The sequence below is a fragment of the Sinohyriopsis cumingii genome, chromosome 7, assembly GCF_028554795.1.
Source record: "Sinohyriopsis cumingii isolate HCF-2022 chromosome 7, ASM2855479v2, whole genome shotgun sequence".
Classification (NCBI taxonomy): Eukaryota; Metazoa; Mollusca; class Bivalvia; order Unionida; family Unionidae; genus Sinohyriopsis; species Sinohyriopsis cumingii.
This window is the reverse complement of record NC_142967.1, coordinates 136,886,491-136,908,244: the sequence shown is the minus strand read 5'-3', so window position 1 is coordinate 136,908,244 and position 21,754 is coordinate 136,886,491. Positions and strand designations below refer to the sequence as shown.

Here is a 21,754-nt window from a genome sequence, read left to right as displayed (position 1 = left end):
TGTACGAAAGCCTAGAGCGGCCTTGAAGCAGTTGTTTTCACAACATACGCAATCAACAGCAATGAAAGAATTTCCAATAGAAGGCGTACTACTGACCCAGTTTTCTTGTTCAACTGAACCTTGCATGCTGCTGTTAGGCAAATGTCAGTCAGGCGAGCAATATCTGTTCCTCCTAGGCCTCTTACTAACTTTTACTTTTCTTTCTTCCATTGATGCAGAATCTATACAAAAATTACTATGGATAATTAGCATGAAAAATACCAGACGTTAAACTACATTCTGAGAAAAAAACTTGAAAAAATTACTTGTGAATGTATTTGTATATTTACATGGGCTAAATAATATTCGAAATAAAATATTATAAGTTCTGTTAAACTGTTTCATTTTGTGCCTGACAAATTTGTGAATGATGTTTTTTCTGATATGTTATATACTAAATCATTAATAATCTACGTTATATTCAGGTAAAATAAATGAAAAGAGATTTTGTAGTCACTAAAAAATGAAATAAAAAAATAAGAAAAAAAAAACAGATAAAAAAACGTTTCCACCCCCCCACCCCCGAAAAAGATCCCCGAGTCATAGAGGCGTACACCACCAGTACACCATCATAACGTTACCGGTTTTAAATACAAGTAGGAGAGCAATGTCTGATGTCACTAAATACAGGGAAGAATATTAATTCATGTTGACAGTTGTTTTAAGTACATGAGACGCAAAATGCAAGACGTGAAATATGTTTTACAACAAGGACATAACGCGAAATTCTTGGAGCGCAACGTAAGGTTATATTCAGGATTAAGCTGTACAACGTCTTTCTCGAGCATTAACCGTTGAAGGTCTTCAAAGAAGACATACTATACACAAGAAGGATATAAACATTTTAGGGCCCAGGACCCCTGTTGTACTTGACCCCTAATTTCGTTCATTTGGGCCGGATGGGAAATGTAGTGGTAATGAGGTCAAAGCAGGAGAAGGAGAATATATTGATTGCAATGGATGGAAGTGAACATGCAAATTTCGCCTTTAATTGTAAGTTTTTCTTGTAAAGATTTCTGAGCTGTAACCTTGTCATGTAGGTCACAACATGGAATTATCCAGGGCCCTATGGATAATCCGGCCCTGGAATCATCGCATTACAACTTGCCTGTGTCAGTGTGCAATAAACCTAGAAATTCACATGAAAGCGAACATTATTTGTTGTTGTTGTTGACAAACAGAAATATTAGTGTCTGAATTGTTTGTCAATAGTTTTTAAATGCATTTTCCTAACGTTTCATCGTCTAGAACAAACCGTAATGACTACACATAGGATATTCTTGAGCCTACTTTTTATTTGCGGCTAATATCGCGGACTTGTCGCGGCCATGATGCTTTTAAGGATCGAATACTATTTGCATTTCTTTCAAGTTTTGAAGAAAAAGCCATTTGCGGCATTTAATTTTACGCATCGATTTTTCTCACGAACCCCTCTAACTTGAAATTATATCCAGATAACAACAATCACACTAAACAAAACCGGTGAACCGATAGAAACAGACAACGAAAGAATTAGATCAGGGGTCGGCAACCTTTTGATAATAGTGTGCCAAAATAGGATTTATAATTCAATCAGCGTGCCAACAACCTATATTCCTATAAGCCTACCTGCTCTACCATATTTTTATATACTATATAGGTACTCTTATATATAAAACTACTATTAAAACAAATAAATTTGGTCTTGAATTTATTATATTAATGTTTAATTAAAGAAATTGAATGTAAAACTTCAATTGAATGTAATTAATCTGTATCTCAATTAATGCGAGTCTTGTCCTTGCATGCTCTTGGTTAATTGTTCAATATCAGGTACATATTTGGTCACTTTCAGCTTCACACAGGCTTCTGAGTGTTCAGGTGTTAGGCGACTTTGTGGACTTAAACCAGCTTTCATGTGAGAGAAAATCTGTTCACAAATATAAGTTGAACCAAAAGCTGAAAGTAGAGCAAATGCAAATTTCTTCAAACAGATGAATGCTTTACGGAGGGATGTCCAGCAGTAGAGAATAGCAGCTGACTTTTTTAAGCAGTTTCCTTCCAGAGATTTCCGCAATTCGGCAAATTTTGATGTCCATAATTCTGATGTCTTAAATTCAACATGCTGCATTTCAAAATCGTCAATATCCATCCACTTAAAAAGATCCAGATCTAATTGGGTAGTAGTCAGATAAAGCAACTCAGGCTTGATGAGGTATGAAAATATGGGTCCATGAATTTGAAAGTTTTGACTTCGCTTAGCAAACTCCACTTTGAGTGCTTCAGTGTGCTTCTGAATCTCATCTATATTCACTGTAAATCGATCTGAATGAACCTTCACATTTGGGAAGTACTTGAATGTTTTGGCGTTGATATCACGGCAAAATATGTCCAGTTTCAACGCAAATCCTTTCCAGTAGCCAAAAAGTTCAAGTACTGTTTGACCCTGTCCTTCTAAATGCAAGTTCAACTCATTTAAATGTGTCGTTATGTCTGTCAGAAACATCAGCTTCAACAGCCAGTCCTCATCATTCAATTCCGGAAAATGTTGTTCTTTTTCATCAAGAAACACCTTAATTGCTTCCAGACAAGAAACGAATCAATTCAAGACTTTACCTCGGCTGAGCCAGTGAACATTGCTGTACAACAGGAGATCTGCATATTCACTCTCAATTTCTTGTAGAAGAGACTTGAATTGCTTGTGAATCGATGAAGAGCGGGAAACTATAAAGTTGACTATCTTAACAATTCATAAGCGGATAACCGATCATAGTTAAATACATGACTAGCAGGCACAGGGTGCCACCATGCAGTCTGCAGAGCGTCTGGTGCTTATTTTTGTCATTTTTATACTGTGGACTTATTTTAAGAAGAAGAAATCCATGGTGGAAGTCTGGAGGGGTGGCACCATGAGTTTATCGCACTGGGTGACACCAACCCTAGCGACGCCGCTGATTGCAGCAGCACCATCGGTTGTTACACAGAATAATTTATTCAACTCGATGTTCTGATTTTTGAAATAGCTTACGAATGCAGTCAGAATGTCCTCTGCTTTGGATGTATCATCAAGAGCTAACAAGCAACACAACTCTTCATAAATATGATTATTTTCACAATATCGTGCGACTATAGCTAGGCGTGACAAGTCATTCAAGTCAACGCTTTCATCAAGAGCGACACTAAATAAAATAGCTTGATTTAATCCAGTCTTTTGTTTAACTGTTAAATTTGCAGAAGCTGGTATTTCTTGAATCCGAGACAGTATAGTTTCTTTGTTTGGTAAATCAGTGAATGCACTGCTCATAAAAGTTTCTTTGATGTACCCTCTATCTGTAAAAGGTTTGCCTTTCGAAGCCACACACTGAGCAGTTTTGTAACTACATTCAGTAGCTTTATTCTTCATTCCAACTGCTTGACTCAAAATACCAGTTTGTTTCTTGAAACCAGAAATAGCCCTTTTGATGGCTTCACTTTTCTCTTCAGAGGTTTTAAACTTCGATTGATGTTTGGTTTCATAGTGCCTTTGTACACTAGTCGTACGACACACAACACTTTCACAACAGAAAGCACAAACAGCACGATCCTTTTGTTGTATAAATCCATATTCTTTTGTCCAATTTTCTTGAAATGGGCGTTAATCAAGTTTTTTGCCTTTTTTCGGCCATTTTAGGGGTACTGTATTTAATACAAGAACATAAGAAATAGCAAAAAAAAAAACTACAAACGTTTAACACGTTGGCCGCGTCCCTCAGTAGCGGCAGCATGCAGTGACTGGTGTAGTGCCTTCGGCGCTACACTAATATAGCCTGCTGCTGGCCAGTGAAAGCGGACATGTGGCGACACCTAGCTAATGCAAGAAATATTAAGAAAATTATATTGCGCCGTCCAGTGCACGCAGCAGCCCTTATGCTGACGTACGTTGTTTTGACTTGCATTGAAAAAAATATTTTTTCCCACTTATTACCTTTTTGGGGGGTCTTCCGCGTGCCATTGAAAATCGCTCTGCGTGCCAAGTCTGGCACGCGTGCCGTAGGTTGCCGACCCCTGAATTAGATCACAGGCATACTGTTGCTTTACTTGTTTGTTGGTACATTACTGGTTCACTTGTTTGTTTGTACAATGTTGGTTGACTTGTTTGTTGGTATATTGTTGGTTGACTTGTTTGTTGTTATATTGTTGGTTGACTTGTCTGCTGGTGCATTGTTGGTTGGTTTGTTTGCTGGTACATTGTTGGTTTACTTATTTGCTGGTATACTGTTGGTTTACTTGTTTGTTGGTACATTTTTGGTTGACTTGTTTCTTGGTACATTGTTGGTCGACAGGTTTGTTGGTACATTGTTGGTTTACTTGTTTTGTTGGTACATTGTTGGTTGCCTTGTTTGTTGGTACATTGTTGGTTGCCTTGTTTCTTGTTACATTGTTGGTCTACTTGTTTGCTGGTACAGTGTTGTTTGACTTGTTTGTTGCTACATTGTTGGTTTACTTGTTAGCTCGTACATTGTTGGTTGAAATGTTTGGTGGTACATTGTTGGTTTACTTGTTTCTTGGTACATTTAGTTTACTTGTTGTCTGGTACATTGTTGGTTGACTTATTTGTTGGTATATTGTTGGTTTACTTGTTTGTTCCTATATTGTTAGTTTATATATTTGCTTTGTTTTTAACGGTGCCATCAACGTACCGAGGCAACTGAAGTCGAGTCTCTTAACCACAGACACCCCACGGCGAATGACATAGTTTGGTGAGGGCATAATTCGAACTCGCGCCTGTCTGGTCCAGTGTCTGGGACGCTAACCGCCAAACTAAATGCGGCTCTCATAGCAGAGGGTAATCCATAACATGCATTCCTAACTAACTCCAGATTTATCCACATAATTAAAGGAGGTGCTTTTTTAAAGAACGTACTTGCGTTGGGTTACATCTGTTAGAATAATCGTTTCGTTTCTGCCATTCGAGTCACTTTTCCATTCTTATATTTCAGCGGAAACGCATCCATCACAAAGATACAATCTATCTGTGACGCCATTGTCATAAACATAATAGTACAGGACAAATATTTGTTTTAGAACAACCTGTATTGACTTTTCCAAAACGAAAACAAACCTTAGAAATATTGACGTTATTGATATGGCTGTAATCCACCAGGCACTGGGATTTTTTTCCGGCGATCTATTAACAAAATTCGATATGCGTAAAGCGGATAGTTTTCCTGGTATCCTATTATTCTCCTAAATCCCGCTGGATCAATCTGCCTTTGTGTGCAAATATACTGGACCGTAAGAAAATAACGTTTAACAATGATCGACTCTCAGAGCGTTTAAAGTACTTCGGGTTATTATGCATCAAAAATTTAATGTTAGTTAACTGGAACGTTTGTAATGAACCAATTAAATTTTCATTAACTACGTCATTATGTTTCCCAGACTGAATACTGTACAAAGAATGACACTATCTTTTATTCATTATTTCCAAGACTAAATGCGATCAATGAGTTTCATGAAAAAAAATCCAAATGTATGTTGAAGTCAATGTACATATCAATATTACATATTTCGAAATAAGGTATTAAAATGTACCGGTGGGACAAAAATTATATCATAACTGTATTGGTTCCACCTTTATCGCCTCAGTGGCGATATTACTTTTGGGACTACTTTCTGTTCCCATTTGCCCTGTTATATTTTATTCAAACGGATTTGTTATATTTAGGGCTATTGCACGCTTTTTCTTCTTCTCTTTCTCCTCTCTCTCTCTGGTTTCCACCAGGGTGAAGAGATTTAAAAATATATCAAGACTGTATATGTATGCAAGCAACAAGGAAGTGCCATAAAAATGCATGAAAAAATACGAACGGCAAAAAGTAGGTTTTATGTATTAACTTATGTAAAAGTGGCTTTACACATGAATGGTGCAAATTGTCAGTGACTGAACCCTATATCAGCCCTACAGTACCTGCTGCATTTTACGACAAACTGTCATGTTTACCCCGACCCAGAGTAGCCCAGTTTGAAACATGTATAATCAAGGTAATTCTGACGGGTCATTGTTTGATGTCGAACATTGCCGAAGGCTAGCACTAATCCGTTACGTAAGATTGTTGTGGCTAGAATAGAAGAACCGGACATCGGAGTTGCGAAGTCACAGACAGCCAATTATCACCTAGGTGTCGAAATGTTTCCAAGATCAAAAGAAATTGCCTGAAGAAGTGGGAGTGTCCTAACTTCTTTCCCCTGCAAACAGACAGACAGGTTGAACTGGCCGCTAAGACGATTGGACAGGGGCACAGCGCCACCCAATCAGAATCGAGATGGGGGAGACCTTGATTTGGGTAGAATGATATCCCTGCGTTTTCCGGCAAAAGTTAGTTCGCTGAGAGAAATTACCCAGAGAAGAGGTTAGCGTAACTCCGAATAGCTATTCGTTATTGGCGGGAAAATCTTAGAGCGGGAAGGTCTAAGTACAGAAAGCTTCAAACGGAAGCTTTGAGGGACAGACCAGTTAAAGTTTGGTCCCGTTGTCTCGGATAGAGAGACGGAGGAAAGGAGGGAAGGAGAAGAAGGTGGAGTGAAGTCTGGGAGCGGAATTGGAGGAGATAATAGAGAGACGGAGGAAAGGAGGGAAGGAGAAGAAGGTGGAGTGAAGTCTGGGAGCGGAATTGGAGGAGATAATAGAGAGGGAAAGGAGAAGAAAGGAGAAGTTGAAGTCTGGAGCGAAGTTGGAGGAGGAGATAGTAGAGAGGGAAACAGAGACAAAGGAGGAGTTAGAGAAACGGAAAGAAGGAAGAATCAGCGGGAAGAAATAGATGAGTAGATGCAAGGACAGGAGGAAAATCGAACTCACACTGTAAATCACGGGATGAATTAGGCTGTCACTTGGTCGAGGGAAAGACGAGTGATTGGAAGTTATCGTTTTAAATTATCACATTTATTAAATTGTTATTGATTGAATTTCATCTTCGTGTTCTCTATAATTTAACCGTCGGCATTGCTGACTGGGGGCTCAGAGCTGTAAATCTACATCATCACTAATTTAACTTTCTAACCTAACGAGCCAGGGTGGCACTTTCAATTTAATTTAATTAAATTATATCGGGAGAACCCCACCCCAATACGACAGAACGCCACACAAACGGTACAATTTTATTTAAAGGAAAGGCGCTTTATTAAATATAACAGCGATGTTAACTCTGTTGACACTAAAAATCATGACTGAAAATGACTGAGAAACCAAGGATAGATGAGTGACAATAAAAATCTGAGTGTACCGTCTGTTACCAATATCGAAACGCACACCACAGTAATTGTGATGGAAAGGCAAAACGTTTCAACCTACAAATGGTTAATTAAAGACAAGTTTTTATGTGACAATCCCACAATATTCCCTTAAACTCTATACATTCTATAAAAATGCGTATTAATAAAAATCCATGTTAGTCAGTGTTCGATAAAATGTGTATGAATGATTGTCCGAGTGAAACAATGTTGTGTAAAATGTCTTTGAATGAATGTCCGAGTACGTCAGTGTTCGATAAATGTGTATGAATGATTGTCCGAATGAAACAGTGTTCTGTAAAATGTCTTTGAATGAATGTCCAAGTAAGTCAGTGTTCGATAAAATATGTGTGAATGAATGTCCGAGTAAGGCAATGTTCGACAAAATGTGTATGAATGAATGTCCGAGTAAGGCAGTGTTCTATAAAATGTGTATGAATGAGTGTCCGAGTAAGGCAGTGTTCTATAAAATGTGTATGAATGAGTGTCCGAGTGAGGCAGTGTTCTATAAAAATAGAACGGAGATTTTCATGTTAAGTTAAATGCAAGATTACATTAGTAGAAGGACGTATAAAGTTTACAATGTAAAATTTGATATAATCATGAATAAATAGGGATTTAGAGCCTGTATATGTATTTTGGATTAACGTAGCAAATATACAATAACAACACAAGCAACAGCACAACAATAACGACGACAACCAACTAAAGAAAATCCAACAAAAAATAGCAAAGCATCGCAACCTAACCAAAACCATTCTCTGTATGTCTTGTACGTTTCTTATCTCGTCAGAAACAAATGCAGCGCGTTCACCATGGATACTGCATGATGACATTAAATCAAGTAAATAGAAAGCAACTATCAGCTTGACCTGTACATATCACGTGATAATCAGCACAGTTTTCGTTGTCCATAGACATAGTATTGATTCATCAATCGTAAGTTATTTTTTTTAAAAAAATATTGAAGAAAAAAAAAATGGTTAAAACAAATGATGGTAAATCATCCAAAAACAAATACTGAGGAAACAATGGTTCCAAACAACAATTTTTATAGTGTCTTCTCAATCAAATGAAACGTAAAGGGACAGACATCTCATCAAACGTAAAGGGACAGATATCTCATCAAACGTAAAGGGACAGACATCTCAACAAACGTAAAGGGACAGACATCTCATCAAACAGGATTTTTTTTTGTACTTGACATTTCACATATAGGGATTTCTAGGTAATGTTGTAGAAGTCCTAGCTGCTTCCTTGAGGGAATTACTAGTTTGGTCATTTGAGGTCTAGTTGATAAGAAGATTGTGCGAAAGGAGTGAAATAATGTAATTTTGACATAATTGTACGGAAGAAAGTTGTAACTTGAACGTCTGGAATGGATACTTCAACTTCAAAGTTCGTAAACACCCCCTCAAAGTAGACCGACGTCAGTAGTATATGGGGTCACCCTAGCGTCAAGGGGACTTACCATGCAAAAACAGTCGATGCACTCTGGCGTCAAGGGGAATTTAACATGGGAAATTTTAACATGGATGGAACTGTAGAGCGTCAAGGGGAATTGAACATGGAAATTGAACAGGACCGGTACTTTAACGTCAATGGGACTTTAACGTTAAAATATGGGGTTTGCACTTTGTCGTCAATGGAAATTGAACATGGGAATGTCACCTGGATGTCATTGGGAATTGAACTTTGGGTGACGTCATGAGGTTTATAGGGTCAAAACCTTTTATAGGGATTTTAATGTATTTGTAAGGACAAAGGGTAGATAGGGACAAACATACAAATACACATTTAAACACACAGAAAAGACGACAGAAATGTTCTAAAACAAACCTCACAGAGAGAATAGAGGCTCAAAAAAGAAAAGTCTATTGTATGGGTTCAAAACATTTATTCAAGTATATACATGGGCTCTCTGGCCTGTGCTTTGGTCTAAGCACTATCCATTTAATACATAAACATTTCTACATCAAACAAACCTATTTACTAGTTATTTAGTTCTTGGCTCTAGTAAACCTGTTTACATTTAATGTTCATTTATAAGAAAAAGCTAACACAAAACAAGTAACATGCAATCAAATAGGACATAGTTCATGTTTCTCTCTCTCTATTCGTCTCACACGTTGTTAAAAATCTGGTCAGCTAGCACTTGTGTCCCAGCGTAGATATTTCCCATCACTTAATCCGTTTCATTCATAAATCGGTTGTTATATCCATCGTGCTAGGTACACTTATCAGTAAGCAGATCAAGTGCAGTCATCGTCTTCTTCCCATGGAGGTACAATGTATACCATATGAATGGTTACTTTTCCTTCGTTGATGTCAAATTTTCCTCTCATCGACTGCACGTTTTCAATAGCCCTCAAAAGTTTGGACGAAGTTATTTCTGCAGGTGTGCTAAATCCGAGACATACAGGTGAGTTCAAACTGTCGTGATACATAGATAGGCTCAAACGACCTCGATCTTTGACTTGGCAATGACATTAGAGTTCCTCTAACAGTGAGCCAAGTAGGTCCGTAATGATACCTGCTACTTCCTGGGCTGAAATGTCAGACGCGAAGTCTCTAAATTTCACCGTGTAGGTGTAAGTTGTCGTTCTAAATTTTCTTGAGGTCGCTGTCTGAGTCATTTGGATGCTAAAATACTCCTGTAGGTCTACTGAATCCTTTCCCTTCTTGGACGCACTTTGCTGTGACGGTATGGTAGTGAAAGAGGTCAGTGATGTTTGTTCCTTCTCTTTTTTCATCTGGGTAGAGTGATTCATCTTTCTCGTTGCTTGTCCTCGCAATGAAGTGTCGTTCTTGGAAGTCGTCCCTTTTTATACTGGGTGATATCAGTATGTCCATAAGGTAAGTTTTTGTGGTCTGGAAGTTTCACTGGTTGCACGTAGTTTGTCATGGCGTTAGTACATAAATAACTAAGATGTGTTACTGCATTGGTGATGTGATAGTGAGGCAAAGAATCACACCCGAGTTTCTCGTTGGACTTGAGTCTTACGCTCTATACTTGCTGTTTGAAGGGATTCATTTTTTCTCAATTGGTCTTAGTAGTGACAATGAACTGTTGGTCTTGGACGTTGTCCTTTTTTATATGCTGACCAATATTGATGTGACCGTACGGCAAAGTAAAGTGGTTGGGAAGTCGCACTCGCTTCTGGTACACGATTTGATAGACTTTTTCCAAGGGTCGACTGACGATGTGGTGAGTGGGTAAACGTACAATCTTGTTCGGCTGGTAGGTGGTCACTTTAAAGTTTGCATCCTCTCCAGACTGCAAGGCTTCTTTCAATACGCCAAAGTTGACCACACGACTGGTACGATAATTCAGAGTCAGTCCTTTCACTTTACACTCTGTGTGCACTTCTCCTTGTTTGTCCCGGTATTCGTAGCCATAATTTTTGGGACCGCCACTCGCGAAACTTAGAATCTTGTCGTCAGGATGTTCGTCTGTCCAGGCTCCTAAACGGTCTCCTTCGATGTTAGGGTGCTGTTGACTCGGGTGATGGATGTAAATGCAACTGTCCGTGTCAAAGTACAGGACGTGATCCCCTAACAGTTCTAAAGCTTCGTACAATTTTAAGCGAGCATGAGCTGTCACGTAAGCCGCAATGATGACATTTCCAAAAGGGTCGTCTTGTACAAAGTCCAGATCTTCTTCGTAATTAACCAAGATCAAATCCTCGCGAACGACGTCCACGTGTTTCATGTATTTGGTTTTGTCGTGAATCATCTGGAAGTAGCGGGAGGGTTCTGTCAAATATTCCGTCTTGGGTAAACACGGTCGTTGTGCCATTTTTCCCCACAAGCAATTTAACATCACTTTGGCAAACGATCGCCTGCCTTCGTTTTTCTCTATGTGGTCTAAAGTGATGCCTTCTTGTTCCCGGTATTTCTCTTTGAATTGTATTTGGTCTTCGGGAGTGTGACACCAGGAAGGATAGCCGCTGGCTTCTTGCTTCAGTTTCAAAAAGGCATCCACGTAGTCGGCGAAAATGCCTTTCTGAGTAGGGTCACCCTTGTGGTATTGTTGTGTCTTGGGAAAGTGGCAAATTTCGTACACTTCTAACAGTTGGTATCCCATGTCCATAGCTTTGAACAATTCTACGCTGACCCAGGTTCCCGTCAAGGCACGTTCTTCCTGGGTGTGCTGACAAGGTTGGTCTTGGTTGCACGTTTCGGCACAAGTACGGCACAATGGAAACATCAGTTTGCCTTGACAATGGTGAGGTAAGACGGGATGGTATAGGTTAGTGGGAGGCAAAACTTTGCACTTGATCAAGCCTTCGTATTGTCGAATGTTGACCAGGTCGATGTGTTCCGTCAGCAATCGCGGGTGCCCTGTAGGAAAGCGACAATATTTGCACACGTAGGGATACAGCGAACACACATCCAAGTATTTGATTTCTTCTCCTTTCTCTTCGTCGGCTTGATACAGCAAACAGGTGGCATTGGTCCTTCCTCCGTACAAACTATCCCTCGGGTTCAGGGGGTCCATCAGCTTGTAACTTTCCACGACACGTTTAAACTCGGGATCGATTTTCAAACGGTGATCGTATTCGTGTTCCCACATTTCCACCACTTGGTATCCTTGCTGTTCTAACTTCAAGCGTCGCTGACAAGTGTCCTGGTACAGGTCTTCCATGGTCCGTTGTAAAAACTGATTTTTAGTGTCACGGTCAGGGTAGCAGACGGGACATCCGTGAAATAAGCAACCGTTAAACTCATACACGATCTTGGGGTTTTTTAAGTCCCAGCCATCGACCGAATACGTTCCGATGGTCCTTTCGCCTCCTCCGTTGCGGGCATGCTGAATCCATTTGCCTTCCTTGTCGCACAAGTAATGTAACCAGCGTAGGGCTTTGACCGAGTATTGACGCTTGACATAGTTGGTCGTTTGAGGACTGATGACAGCCACGGTCTTTTGAGGCATGAATCGTTGGCGGTACACTAAGGAACACGCTTTGGCAATGGTGCAAGCTTCTTTCAAAGGATCGACCCCTCCGTGTTCCATGAACAGTTCTCGAAATTTTCCACAGCAACGTCGTAAAATGTCCACGTCGGAACGACAATACTTTAACATTTCTTCCTGAAAGTCGAAGGGGTCAGAGGCATGAGCCTGGTACCAAGCGTTGAAATCTTCTCGTTGTTCGGTACGCATGTTGTCGGGGTCGTAATAGTGAGCCTCAGGCAAATGGGGTAGAACGGCATGTTGATTGGCTTCCGTATTGAAAAAGTGAGGAAAATAACCTTTAGCCATTTCTGTCATTCCAAACGTTTTAGGCATTCGACTCAAAGGCATGGCCAAGTAACTCATCGAATCTTTAAACTGCACTTGTCCCACTTGCATGAAAATGATTTTGGCTCCGTTCAAAGTGACTTTAGGACGTTCGGTGCCATGTTCCGTATAGTACCTCAAAAGAAACTGTCCATCGTATCCGGAGAAATTGTGAGCCATCACTGTGGCATGGCGATGACAATCTCGGTAACGTTCGATGTCCTCTTTGCTCCATGTCTTGTCGATGGGGTCTAAGACCCATTTGGCGAAATCGTCTAGCGTCTTTGATCCTCGAAAGATTTTTTCACGCCCTCCAGGAATTTTGCTGCAGTGAGGGCAATAACTGAAGATAGGTTCTTGAATACACTTCTCGCACGCTCGATGAGCTACGCAGAAATTAGGAATGTGAATGCCAGTCTCTTGCATGCATTCGAAATCGAAAAAGATGAAATTGCCTTTCTTCTTCTTCTTGTGACCGTCCTCTTCCTCTTGTTGGGGTTGGTATTTTTGCATGTAACATTGATGTTCCAAGTCCACGATGTGGTGACAAATGTGACATTTTTTCTTTCCTGAACATACGTGTGCCTTGGCACTATTGGTACGTATGCCTTGTCCACACGCGGGGCACAATCTCAGCAGTTCACAAGCGCATTTCTTCTGTGAACCTTGTGTTTTCAAATGTTGTTGGTAACAGGTAGGACTGACAAACGTGCGCTGACAAGCTGGACAATGCACTGGTTCTTGTCCTTCGTCCAGACAAGGTTGAGAGGCCAAACATCCTGAGCATTTCGATCCACAATGTTTGTGTTGTTCTCGATTTTTATGGCCATAGTCACATTTCTCACAATAATAAACATATCCCAGGAATCCAGTGATACTGGTAATGGTATCGAAATGTTCATCGTGATGATAAAGGTGAATGTATTTTCCATCCTTAAAATCTTGGCCTCGAAACAACAGAGGCCCACGCACTTCTTGAGGGTGCACTTTCAAGGTGTAGCGTGGAGCTAGGACATCTTGCAATTTTTGCATTTCAGGAATGCCACAGGGTGTGTCTTTGGACAGGACAGCTTGTTGCAACAGGAGTTCTGCTTCGTTTCGTTGTTTGGCTCGGTCCGATTGTTGAATAGTTTTCCAGGCTCTTTTCCATTCTGCCGTGTCGTTCTTGTTGGCATAGGTTCGTCCCACCACGATGACTCGGGCTAAGCACATCTGGTCTTGAGGGTTGTTAATTTGGACGAGACTCTTTTTGGTGCTGCGAAGGTCGTTCACCAATAAGACCTTTTTGCGTCCTGTCCCTTGAGGAAGAGAGACGTGAGCCATTTTCAGTGTGGCTTTACCATCGGTGATGTCAAACTTGTCATTGGATTGTTGCACCTGTTGTATCTTGTCCATGACTTTGGAAGGGGTCAGTTCTGCGGGTCTGCTAAACTCGATCCAAACAGGGGATTTCAAGCTGTCGTGTTGTATGGATAGTGTCAAGCGATCGTCTTCTTTGGGTTGACATTGTCGCTTGAGTGTGGTGAGCAAAGAATCCCACATCTCGGTGATGAACCCTTCTGCTTTCTCCAACGGTACGTCGGACTTGAAATCTTTAAACTTCACCGTGTAGGTGTAAGCCGTGGTTCTAAATTTTCTAGAGGAGCGCTTTTCCGTCTCTCGAATGTGATAGTACTTTTCAGGGTTGACTGGTGAACTTTGGTTTGGAGTAGACTCTCTCTGTCTGGTCGCAGACGTGGAAGGTGTTGGTTCAGGTTCGCTCATGTCTTCTATTTGAGCGAACACTTCTTTTCGTGTGTGAGGCGATACGTCACTTCGCTGCCTCTTACGTTCTTCTTCTCTCTCACTGAAATCGTGCGATCGTTTCATCTCGATTGCTGATTCAGAAATGATTTAACCAAGTTCATTCTTTCCATATATACCCTCTCTACCTCTCGTTGTGACAATGACTTGGTATATTTCACAAGGCAAGTGAAAGCCAAGCATATAGGAACCCAACGACAGCGTTGCGTCTTAAACACCTCATGCATCTTGACGACCCTTCGATTCAAACCCTACCACGAAAGAAAATAGTTGCAAGAAAAATAAAACAGACAGTTGGTGTCTTCAAGAGAGCTAGAGACGGCACTGTGTCGCTGGGACACGTACGTACTCCAGAAAACTACGCTACTCGACAACGTGAGTGTGCTTGTCAGAATGTTTGAATAAGATTAAAAATGTTTGTCAGTTTCAAAACGCGAACCAGTACTGTGTCCGTTTAATATTTGATGTGGCAAGAAGAAATGGTACAATACGCAACAAAGGGTTTGTACGTTTACACTCCAATCTGTCTGTACTGCAATGGTAACAGCGCTGTTGCGTTGGCATTATTTTGCCACACTACCTTTTAAATAAAACAATGCATCACTCATCATAAACGATTTCATTGGCTATACTTATTTTCTTACCGCTTTCGCTTCGAATTGACTTCAGTACCTTTTCGCACAGCGACAAGATCGGACGTGTTTTTTTATTCTGCGTCTGGTCGCTACACTACTTGCCCTGAATTTACAACCAAACAATGTGTTACACATTGTAATTGACTTCATTGGCTAACCGATATTTTACACTTCTGTCTCTGTTGATGTGAGTGTGCTTGTCAAAATGTTTGAGTAAGATTAAAAATGTTTGTTAGTTTCAAAACGCGAACCAGTACTGTGGCCGTTTAATATTTGGTGTGGCAAGAAGAAATGGTACAATACGCAACAAAGGGTTTGTACGTTTACACTCCAATCTGTCTGTACTGCAATAGTAACAGCGCTCTTGCGTTGGCATTATTTTGCCACATTACCTTAAAAAAAAACCCCAATGCATCACTCATCATAAACGGGAACATATTCCATTAGGGTATAAATCAAAACTACAATGAGAGAGAGAGAGAGAGAGAGAGAGATCATGTATTCCTACTTTAAAAATATGACGACACGTACGTTTGTTTTTATGGCACATTTTCCTTATGAAAGTTTCAAAGAAACACTCATTCCACTTACATAAGATAAGATAAGAATTCTTTATTTCAGACTACATAGTCTATACATCTAAATTAAAATATAGATATAAAGTAAAATCACTGAAAACATAAAAGAACATATAGAACATAACACAATCACATCCATAGAAAAAATACACCCTTTAAAAAAATATCACAAGAGTGAACTGAAGACGCATGTAATTAAAGAGTGACCACAGAAAAGTACATCCAAACAAGTCGTGCTATATTTCGTAACATGACTAACATAATTTCCATGAGCCGCTCATGGCGTGATCATTTGTGTTTTAGTTTTATTGTTTGTGAAGTGACTAATGGTCAGGTACAGAAAAACGTGTCTGATCATCTCACGGTGCGAATAACAAGTGAAACCAATTTGAAGCTAAGGCGGTGGAAAATATCGACTGACCAATGAAGTCACTTACAATGTGTAACACATTGTTTGGTTGTAAATTCAGGGCAAGTAGAGTAGCGACCAGCCGCAGAATAAAAAACACGTCCGATCTTGTCGCTGTGCGAAAAGGTACTGAAGTCAATTCGAAGCGAAAGCGGTAAGAAAATATGTATAGCCAATGAAATCGTTTATGATGAGTGATGCATTGGGGTTTTATTAAAGGTAGTGTGGCAAAATAATACCAACGCAAGTGTGCTATTACCATTGCAGTGCAGACAGATTGGAGTGTAAACATACAAACCCTTTGTTGCGTATTGTACCATTTCTTCTTGCCACATCAAATATTAAACGGCCACAATACTGGTTCGCGTTTTGAAACTGACAAACATTTTTAATCTTACTCAAACATTTTGACAAGCACACTCACATCAATAGAGACAGAATTGTAAAATATCGGTTAGCCAATGAAGTCACTTACAATGTGTAACACATTGTTTGGTTGTAAATTCAGGGCTTGTTGACAGTAGTGTAGCGACCAGCCGCAGAATAAAAAAAACACGTCCGATCTTGTCGCTGTGCAAAAAGGTACTGAAGTCAATTCGAAGCGAAAGCGGTAAGAAAATAAGTTTAGCCAATGAAATCGTTTATGATGAGTGATGCATTGGGGTTTTTTTTAAGGTAGTGTGGCAAAATAATGCCAACGCAAGAGCGCTGTTACTATTGCAGTACAGACAGATTGGAGTGTAAACGTACAAACCCTTTGTTGCGTATTGTACCATTTCTTCTTGCCACACCAAATATTAAACGGCCACAGTACTGGTTCGCGTTTTGAAACTAACAAACATTTTTAATCTTACTCAAACATTTTGACAAGCACACTCACATCAACAGAGACAGAAGTGTAAAATATCGGTTAGCCAATGAAGTCAATTACAATGTGTAACACATTGTTTGGTTGTAAATTCAGGGCAAGTAGTGTAGCGACCAGACGCAGAATAAAAAAACACGTCCGATCTTGTCGCTGTGCGAAAAGGTACTGAAGTCAATTCGAAGCGAAAGCGGTAAGAAAATAAGTATAGCCAATGAAATCGTTTATGATGAGTGATGCATTGTTTTATTTAAAAGGTAGTGTGGCAAAATAATGCCAACGCAACAGCGCTGTTACCATTGCAGTACAGACAGATTGGAGTGTAAACGTACAAACCCTTTGTTGCGTATTGTACCATTTCTTCTTGCCACATCAAATATTAAACGGACACAGTACTGGTTCGCGTTTTGAAACTGACAAACATTTTTAATCTTATTCAAACATTCTGACAAGCACACTCACGTTGTCGAGTAGCGTAGTTTTCTGGAGTACGTACGTGTCCCAGCGACACAGTGCCGTCTCTAGCTCTCTTGAAGACACCAACTGTCTGTTTTATTTTTCTTGCAACTATTTTCTTTCGTGGTAGGGTTTGAATCGAAGGGTCGTCAAGATGCATGAGGTGTTTAAGACGCAACGCTGTCGTTGGGTTCCTATATGCTTGGCTTTCACTTGCCTTGTGAAATATACCAAGTCACTGTCACAACGAGAGGTAGAGAGGGTATATATGGAAAGAATGAACTTGGTTAAATCATTTCTGAATCAGCAATCGAGATGAAACGATCGCACGATTTCAGTGAGAGAGAAGAAGAACGTAAGAGGCAGCGAAGTGACGTATCGCCTCACACACGAAAAGAAGTGTTCGCTCAAATAGAAGACATGAGCGAACCTGAACCAACACCTTCCACGTCTGCGACCAGACAGAGAGAGTCTACTCCAAACCAAAGTTCACCAGTCAACCCTGAAAAGTACTATCACATTCGAGAGACGGAAAAGCGCTCCTCTAGAAAATTTAGAACCACGGCTTACACCTACACGGTGAAGTTTAAAGATTTCAAGTCCGACGTACCGTTGGAGAAAGCAGAAGGGTTCATCACCGAGATGTGGGATTCTTTGCTCACCACACTCAAGCGACAATGTCAACCCAAAGAAGACGATCGCTTGACACTATCCATACAACACGACAGCTTGAAATCCCCTGTTTGGATCGAGTTTAGCAGACCCGCAGAACTGACCCCTTCCAAAGTCATGGACAAGATACAACAGGTGCAACAATCCAATGACAAGTTTGACATCACCGATGGTAAAGCCACACTGAAAATGGCTCACGTCTCTCTTCCTCAAGGGACAGGACGCAAAAAGGTCTTATTGGTGAACGACCTTCGCAGCACCAAAAAGAGTCTCGTCCAAATTAACAACCCTCAAGACCAGATGTGCTTAGCCCGAGTCATCGTGGTGGGACGAACCTATGCCAACAAGAACGACACGGCAGAATGGAAAAGAGCCTGGAAAACTATTCAACAATCGGACCGAGCCAAACAACGAAACGAAGCAGAACTCCTGTTGCAACAAGCTGTCCTGTCCAAAGACACACCCTGTGGCATTCCTGAAATGCAAAAATTGCAAGATGTCCTAGCTCCACGCTACACCTTGAAAGTGCACCCTCAAGAAGTGCGTGGGCCTCTGTTGTTTCGAGGCCAAGATTTTAAGGATGGAAAATACATTCACCTTTATCATCACGATGAACATTTCGATACCATTACCAGTATCACTGGATTCCTGGGATATGTTTATTATTGTGAGAAATGTGACTATGGCCATAAAAATCGAGAACAACACAAACATTGTGGATCGAAATGCTCAGGATGTTTGGCCTCTCAACCTTGTCTGGACGAAGGACAAGAACCAGTGCATTGTCCAGCTTGTCAGCGCACGTTTGTCAGTCCTACCTGTTACCAACAACATTTGAAAACACAAGGTTCACAGAAGAAATGCGCTTGTGAACTGCTGAGATTGTGCCCCGCGTGTGGACAAGGCATACGTACCAATAGTGCCAAGGCACACGTATGTTCAGGAAAGAAAAAATGTCACATTTGTCACCACATCGTGGACTTGGAACATCAATGTTACATGCAAAAATACCAACCCCAACAAGAGGAAGAGGACGGTCACAAGAAGAAGAAGAAAGGCAATTTCATCTTTTTCGATTTCGAATGCATGCAAGAGACTGGCATTCACATTCCTAATTTCTGCGTAGCTCATCGAGCGTGCGAGAAGTGTATTCAAGAACCTATCTTCAGTTATTGCCCTCACTGCAGCAAAATTCCTGGAGGGCGTGAAAAAATCTTTCGAGGATCAAAGACGCTAGACGATTTCGCCAAATGGGTCTTAGACCCCATCGACAAGACATGGAGCAAAGAGGACATCGAACGTTACCGAGATTGTCATCGCCATGCCACAGTGATGGCTCACAATTTCTCCGGATACGATGGACAGTTTCTTTTGAGGTACTATACGGAACATGGCACCGAACGTCCTAAAGTCACTTTGAACGGAGCCAAAATCATTTTCATGCAAGTGGGACAAGTGCAGTTTAAAGATTCGATGAGTTACTTGGCCATGCCTTTGAGTCGAATGCCTAAAACGTTTGGAATGACAGAAATGGCTAAAGGTTATTTTCCTCACTTTTTCAATACGGAAGCCAATCAACATGCCGTTCTACCCCATTTGCCTGAGGCTCACTATTACGACCCCGACAACATGCGTACCGAACAACGAGAAGATTTCTACGCTTGGTACCAGGCTCATGCCTCTGACCCCTTCGACTTTCAGGAAGAAATGTTAAAGTATTGTCGTTCCGACGTGGACATTTTACGACGTTGCTGTGGAAAATTTCGAGAACTGTTCATGGAACACGGAGGGGTCGATCCTTTGAAAGAAGCTTGCACCATTGCCAAAGCGTGTTCCTTAGTGTACCGCCAACGATTCATGCCTCAAAAGACCGTGGCTGTCATCAGTCCTCAAACGACCAACTATGTCAAGCGTCAATACTCGGTCAAAGCTCTACGCTGGTTACATTACTTGTGCGACAAGGAAGGCAAATGGATTCAGCATGCCCGCAACGGAGGAGGCGAAAGGACCATCGGAACGTATTCGGTCGATGGCTGGGACTTAAAAAACCCCAAGATCGTGTATGAGTTTAACGGTTGCTTATTTCACGGATGTCCCGTCTGCTACCCTGACCATGACACTAAAAATCAGTTTTTACAACGGACCATGGAAGACCTGTACCAGGACACTTGTCAGCGACGCTTGAAGTTAGAACAGCAAGGATACCAAGTGGTGGAAATGTGGGAACACGAATACGATCACCGTTTGAAAATCGATCCCGAGTTTAAACGTGTCGTGGAAAGTTACAAGCTGATGGACCCCCTGAACCCGAGGGATAGTTTGTACGGAGGAAGGACCAATGCCACCTGTTTGCTGTATCAAGCCGACGAAGAGAAAGGAGAAGAAATCAAATACTTGGATGTGTGTTCGCTGTATCCCTACGTGTGCAAATATTGTCGCTTTCCTACAGGGCACCCGCGATTGCTGACGGAACACATCGACCTGGTCAACATTCGACAATACGAAGGCTTGATCAAGTGCAAAGTTTTGCCTCCCACGAACCTATACCATCCCGTCTTACCTCACCATTGTCAAGGCAAACTGATGTTTCCATTGTGCCGTACTTGTGCCGAAACGTGCAACCAAGACCAACCTTGTCAGCACACCCAGGAAGAACGTGCCTTGACGGGAACCTGGGTCAGCGTAGAATTGTTCAAAGCTATGGACATGGGATACCAACTGTTAGAAGTGTACGAAATTTGCCACTTTCCCAAGACACAACAATACCACAAGGGTGACCCTACTCAGAAAGGCATTTTCGCCGACTACGTGGATGCCTTTTTGAAACTGAAGCAAGAAGCCAGCGGCTATCCTTCCTGGTGTCACACTCCCGAAGACCAAATACAATTCAAAGAGAAATACCGGGAACAAGAAGGCATCACTTTAGACCACATAGAGAAAAACGAAGGCAGGCGATCGTTTGCCAAAGTGATGTTAAATTGCTTGTGGGGAAAAATGGCACAACGACCGTGTTTACCCAAGACGGAATATTTGACAGAACCCTCCCGCTACTTCCAGATGATTCACGACAAAACCAAATACATGAAACACGTGGACGTCGTTCGCGAGGATTTGATCTTGGTTAATTACGAAGAAGATCTGGACTTTGTACAAGACGACCCTTTTGGAAATGTCATCATTGCGGCTTACGTGACAGCTCATGCTCGCTTAAAATTGTACGAAGCTTTAGAACTGTTAGGGGATCGCGTCCTGTACTTTGACACGGACAGTTGCATTTACATCCATCACCCGAGTCAACAGCACCCTAACATCGAAGGAGACCGTTTAGGAGCCTGGACAGACGAACATCCTGACGACAAGATTCTAAGTTTCGCGAGTGGCGGTCCCAAAAATTATGGCTACGAATACCGGGACAAACAAGGAGAAGTGCACACAGAGTGTAAAGTGAAAGGACTGACTCTGAATTATCGTACCAGTCGTGTGGTCAACTTTGGCGTATTGAAAGAAGCCTTGCAGTCTGGAGAGGATGCAAACTTTAAAGTGACCACCTACCAGCCGAACAAGATTGTACGTTTACCCACTCACCACATCGTCAGTCGACCCTTGGAAAAAGTCTATCAAATCGTGTACCAGAAGCGAGTGCGACTTCCCAACCACTTTACTTTGCCGTACGGTCACATCAATATTGGTCAGCATATAAAAAAGGACAACGTCCAAGACCAACAGTTCATTGTCACTACTAAGACCAATTGAGAAAAAATGAATCCC

At 41.2% G+C, this 21,754-nt stretch overlaps 1 protein-coding gene and 1 long non-coding RNA gene across 2 annotated transcripts in view; both read left to right on the top strand.

The window, feature by feature from the left end:
- The first annotated feature begins 716 nt into the window (after window positions 1–716).
- Window positions 717–21,754, top strand: part of LOC149796212 (uncharacterized) — a 55,091-nt gene continuing 34,053 nt past the window's right edge. The window contains exon 1 of the mRNA XM_089966168.1: window positions 717–1,032. Within this exon, the coding sequence (XP_089822294.1) occupies window positions 939–1,032 (94 nt within the window). The 5' untranslated portion in view covers window positions 717–938. The remainder of the gene's footprint in view (window positions 1,033–21,754) is intronic.
- Window positions 6,282–6,963, top strand: LOC149796213 (uncharacterized). The gene is made up of 2 exons (XR_016422503.1): window positions 6,282–6,575; window positions 6,648–6,963. It is a non-coding gene; the product is annotated as an uncharacterized LOC149796213 (long non-coding RNA).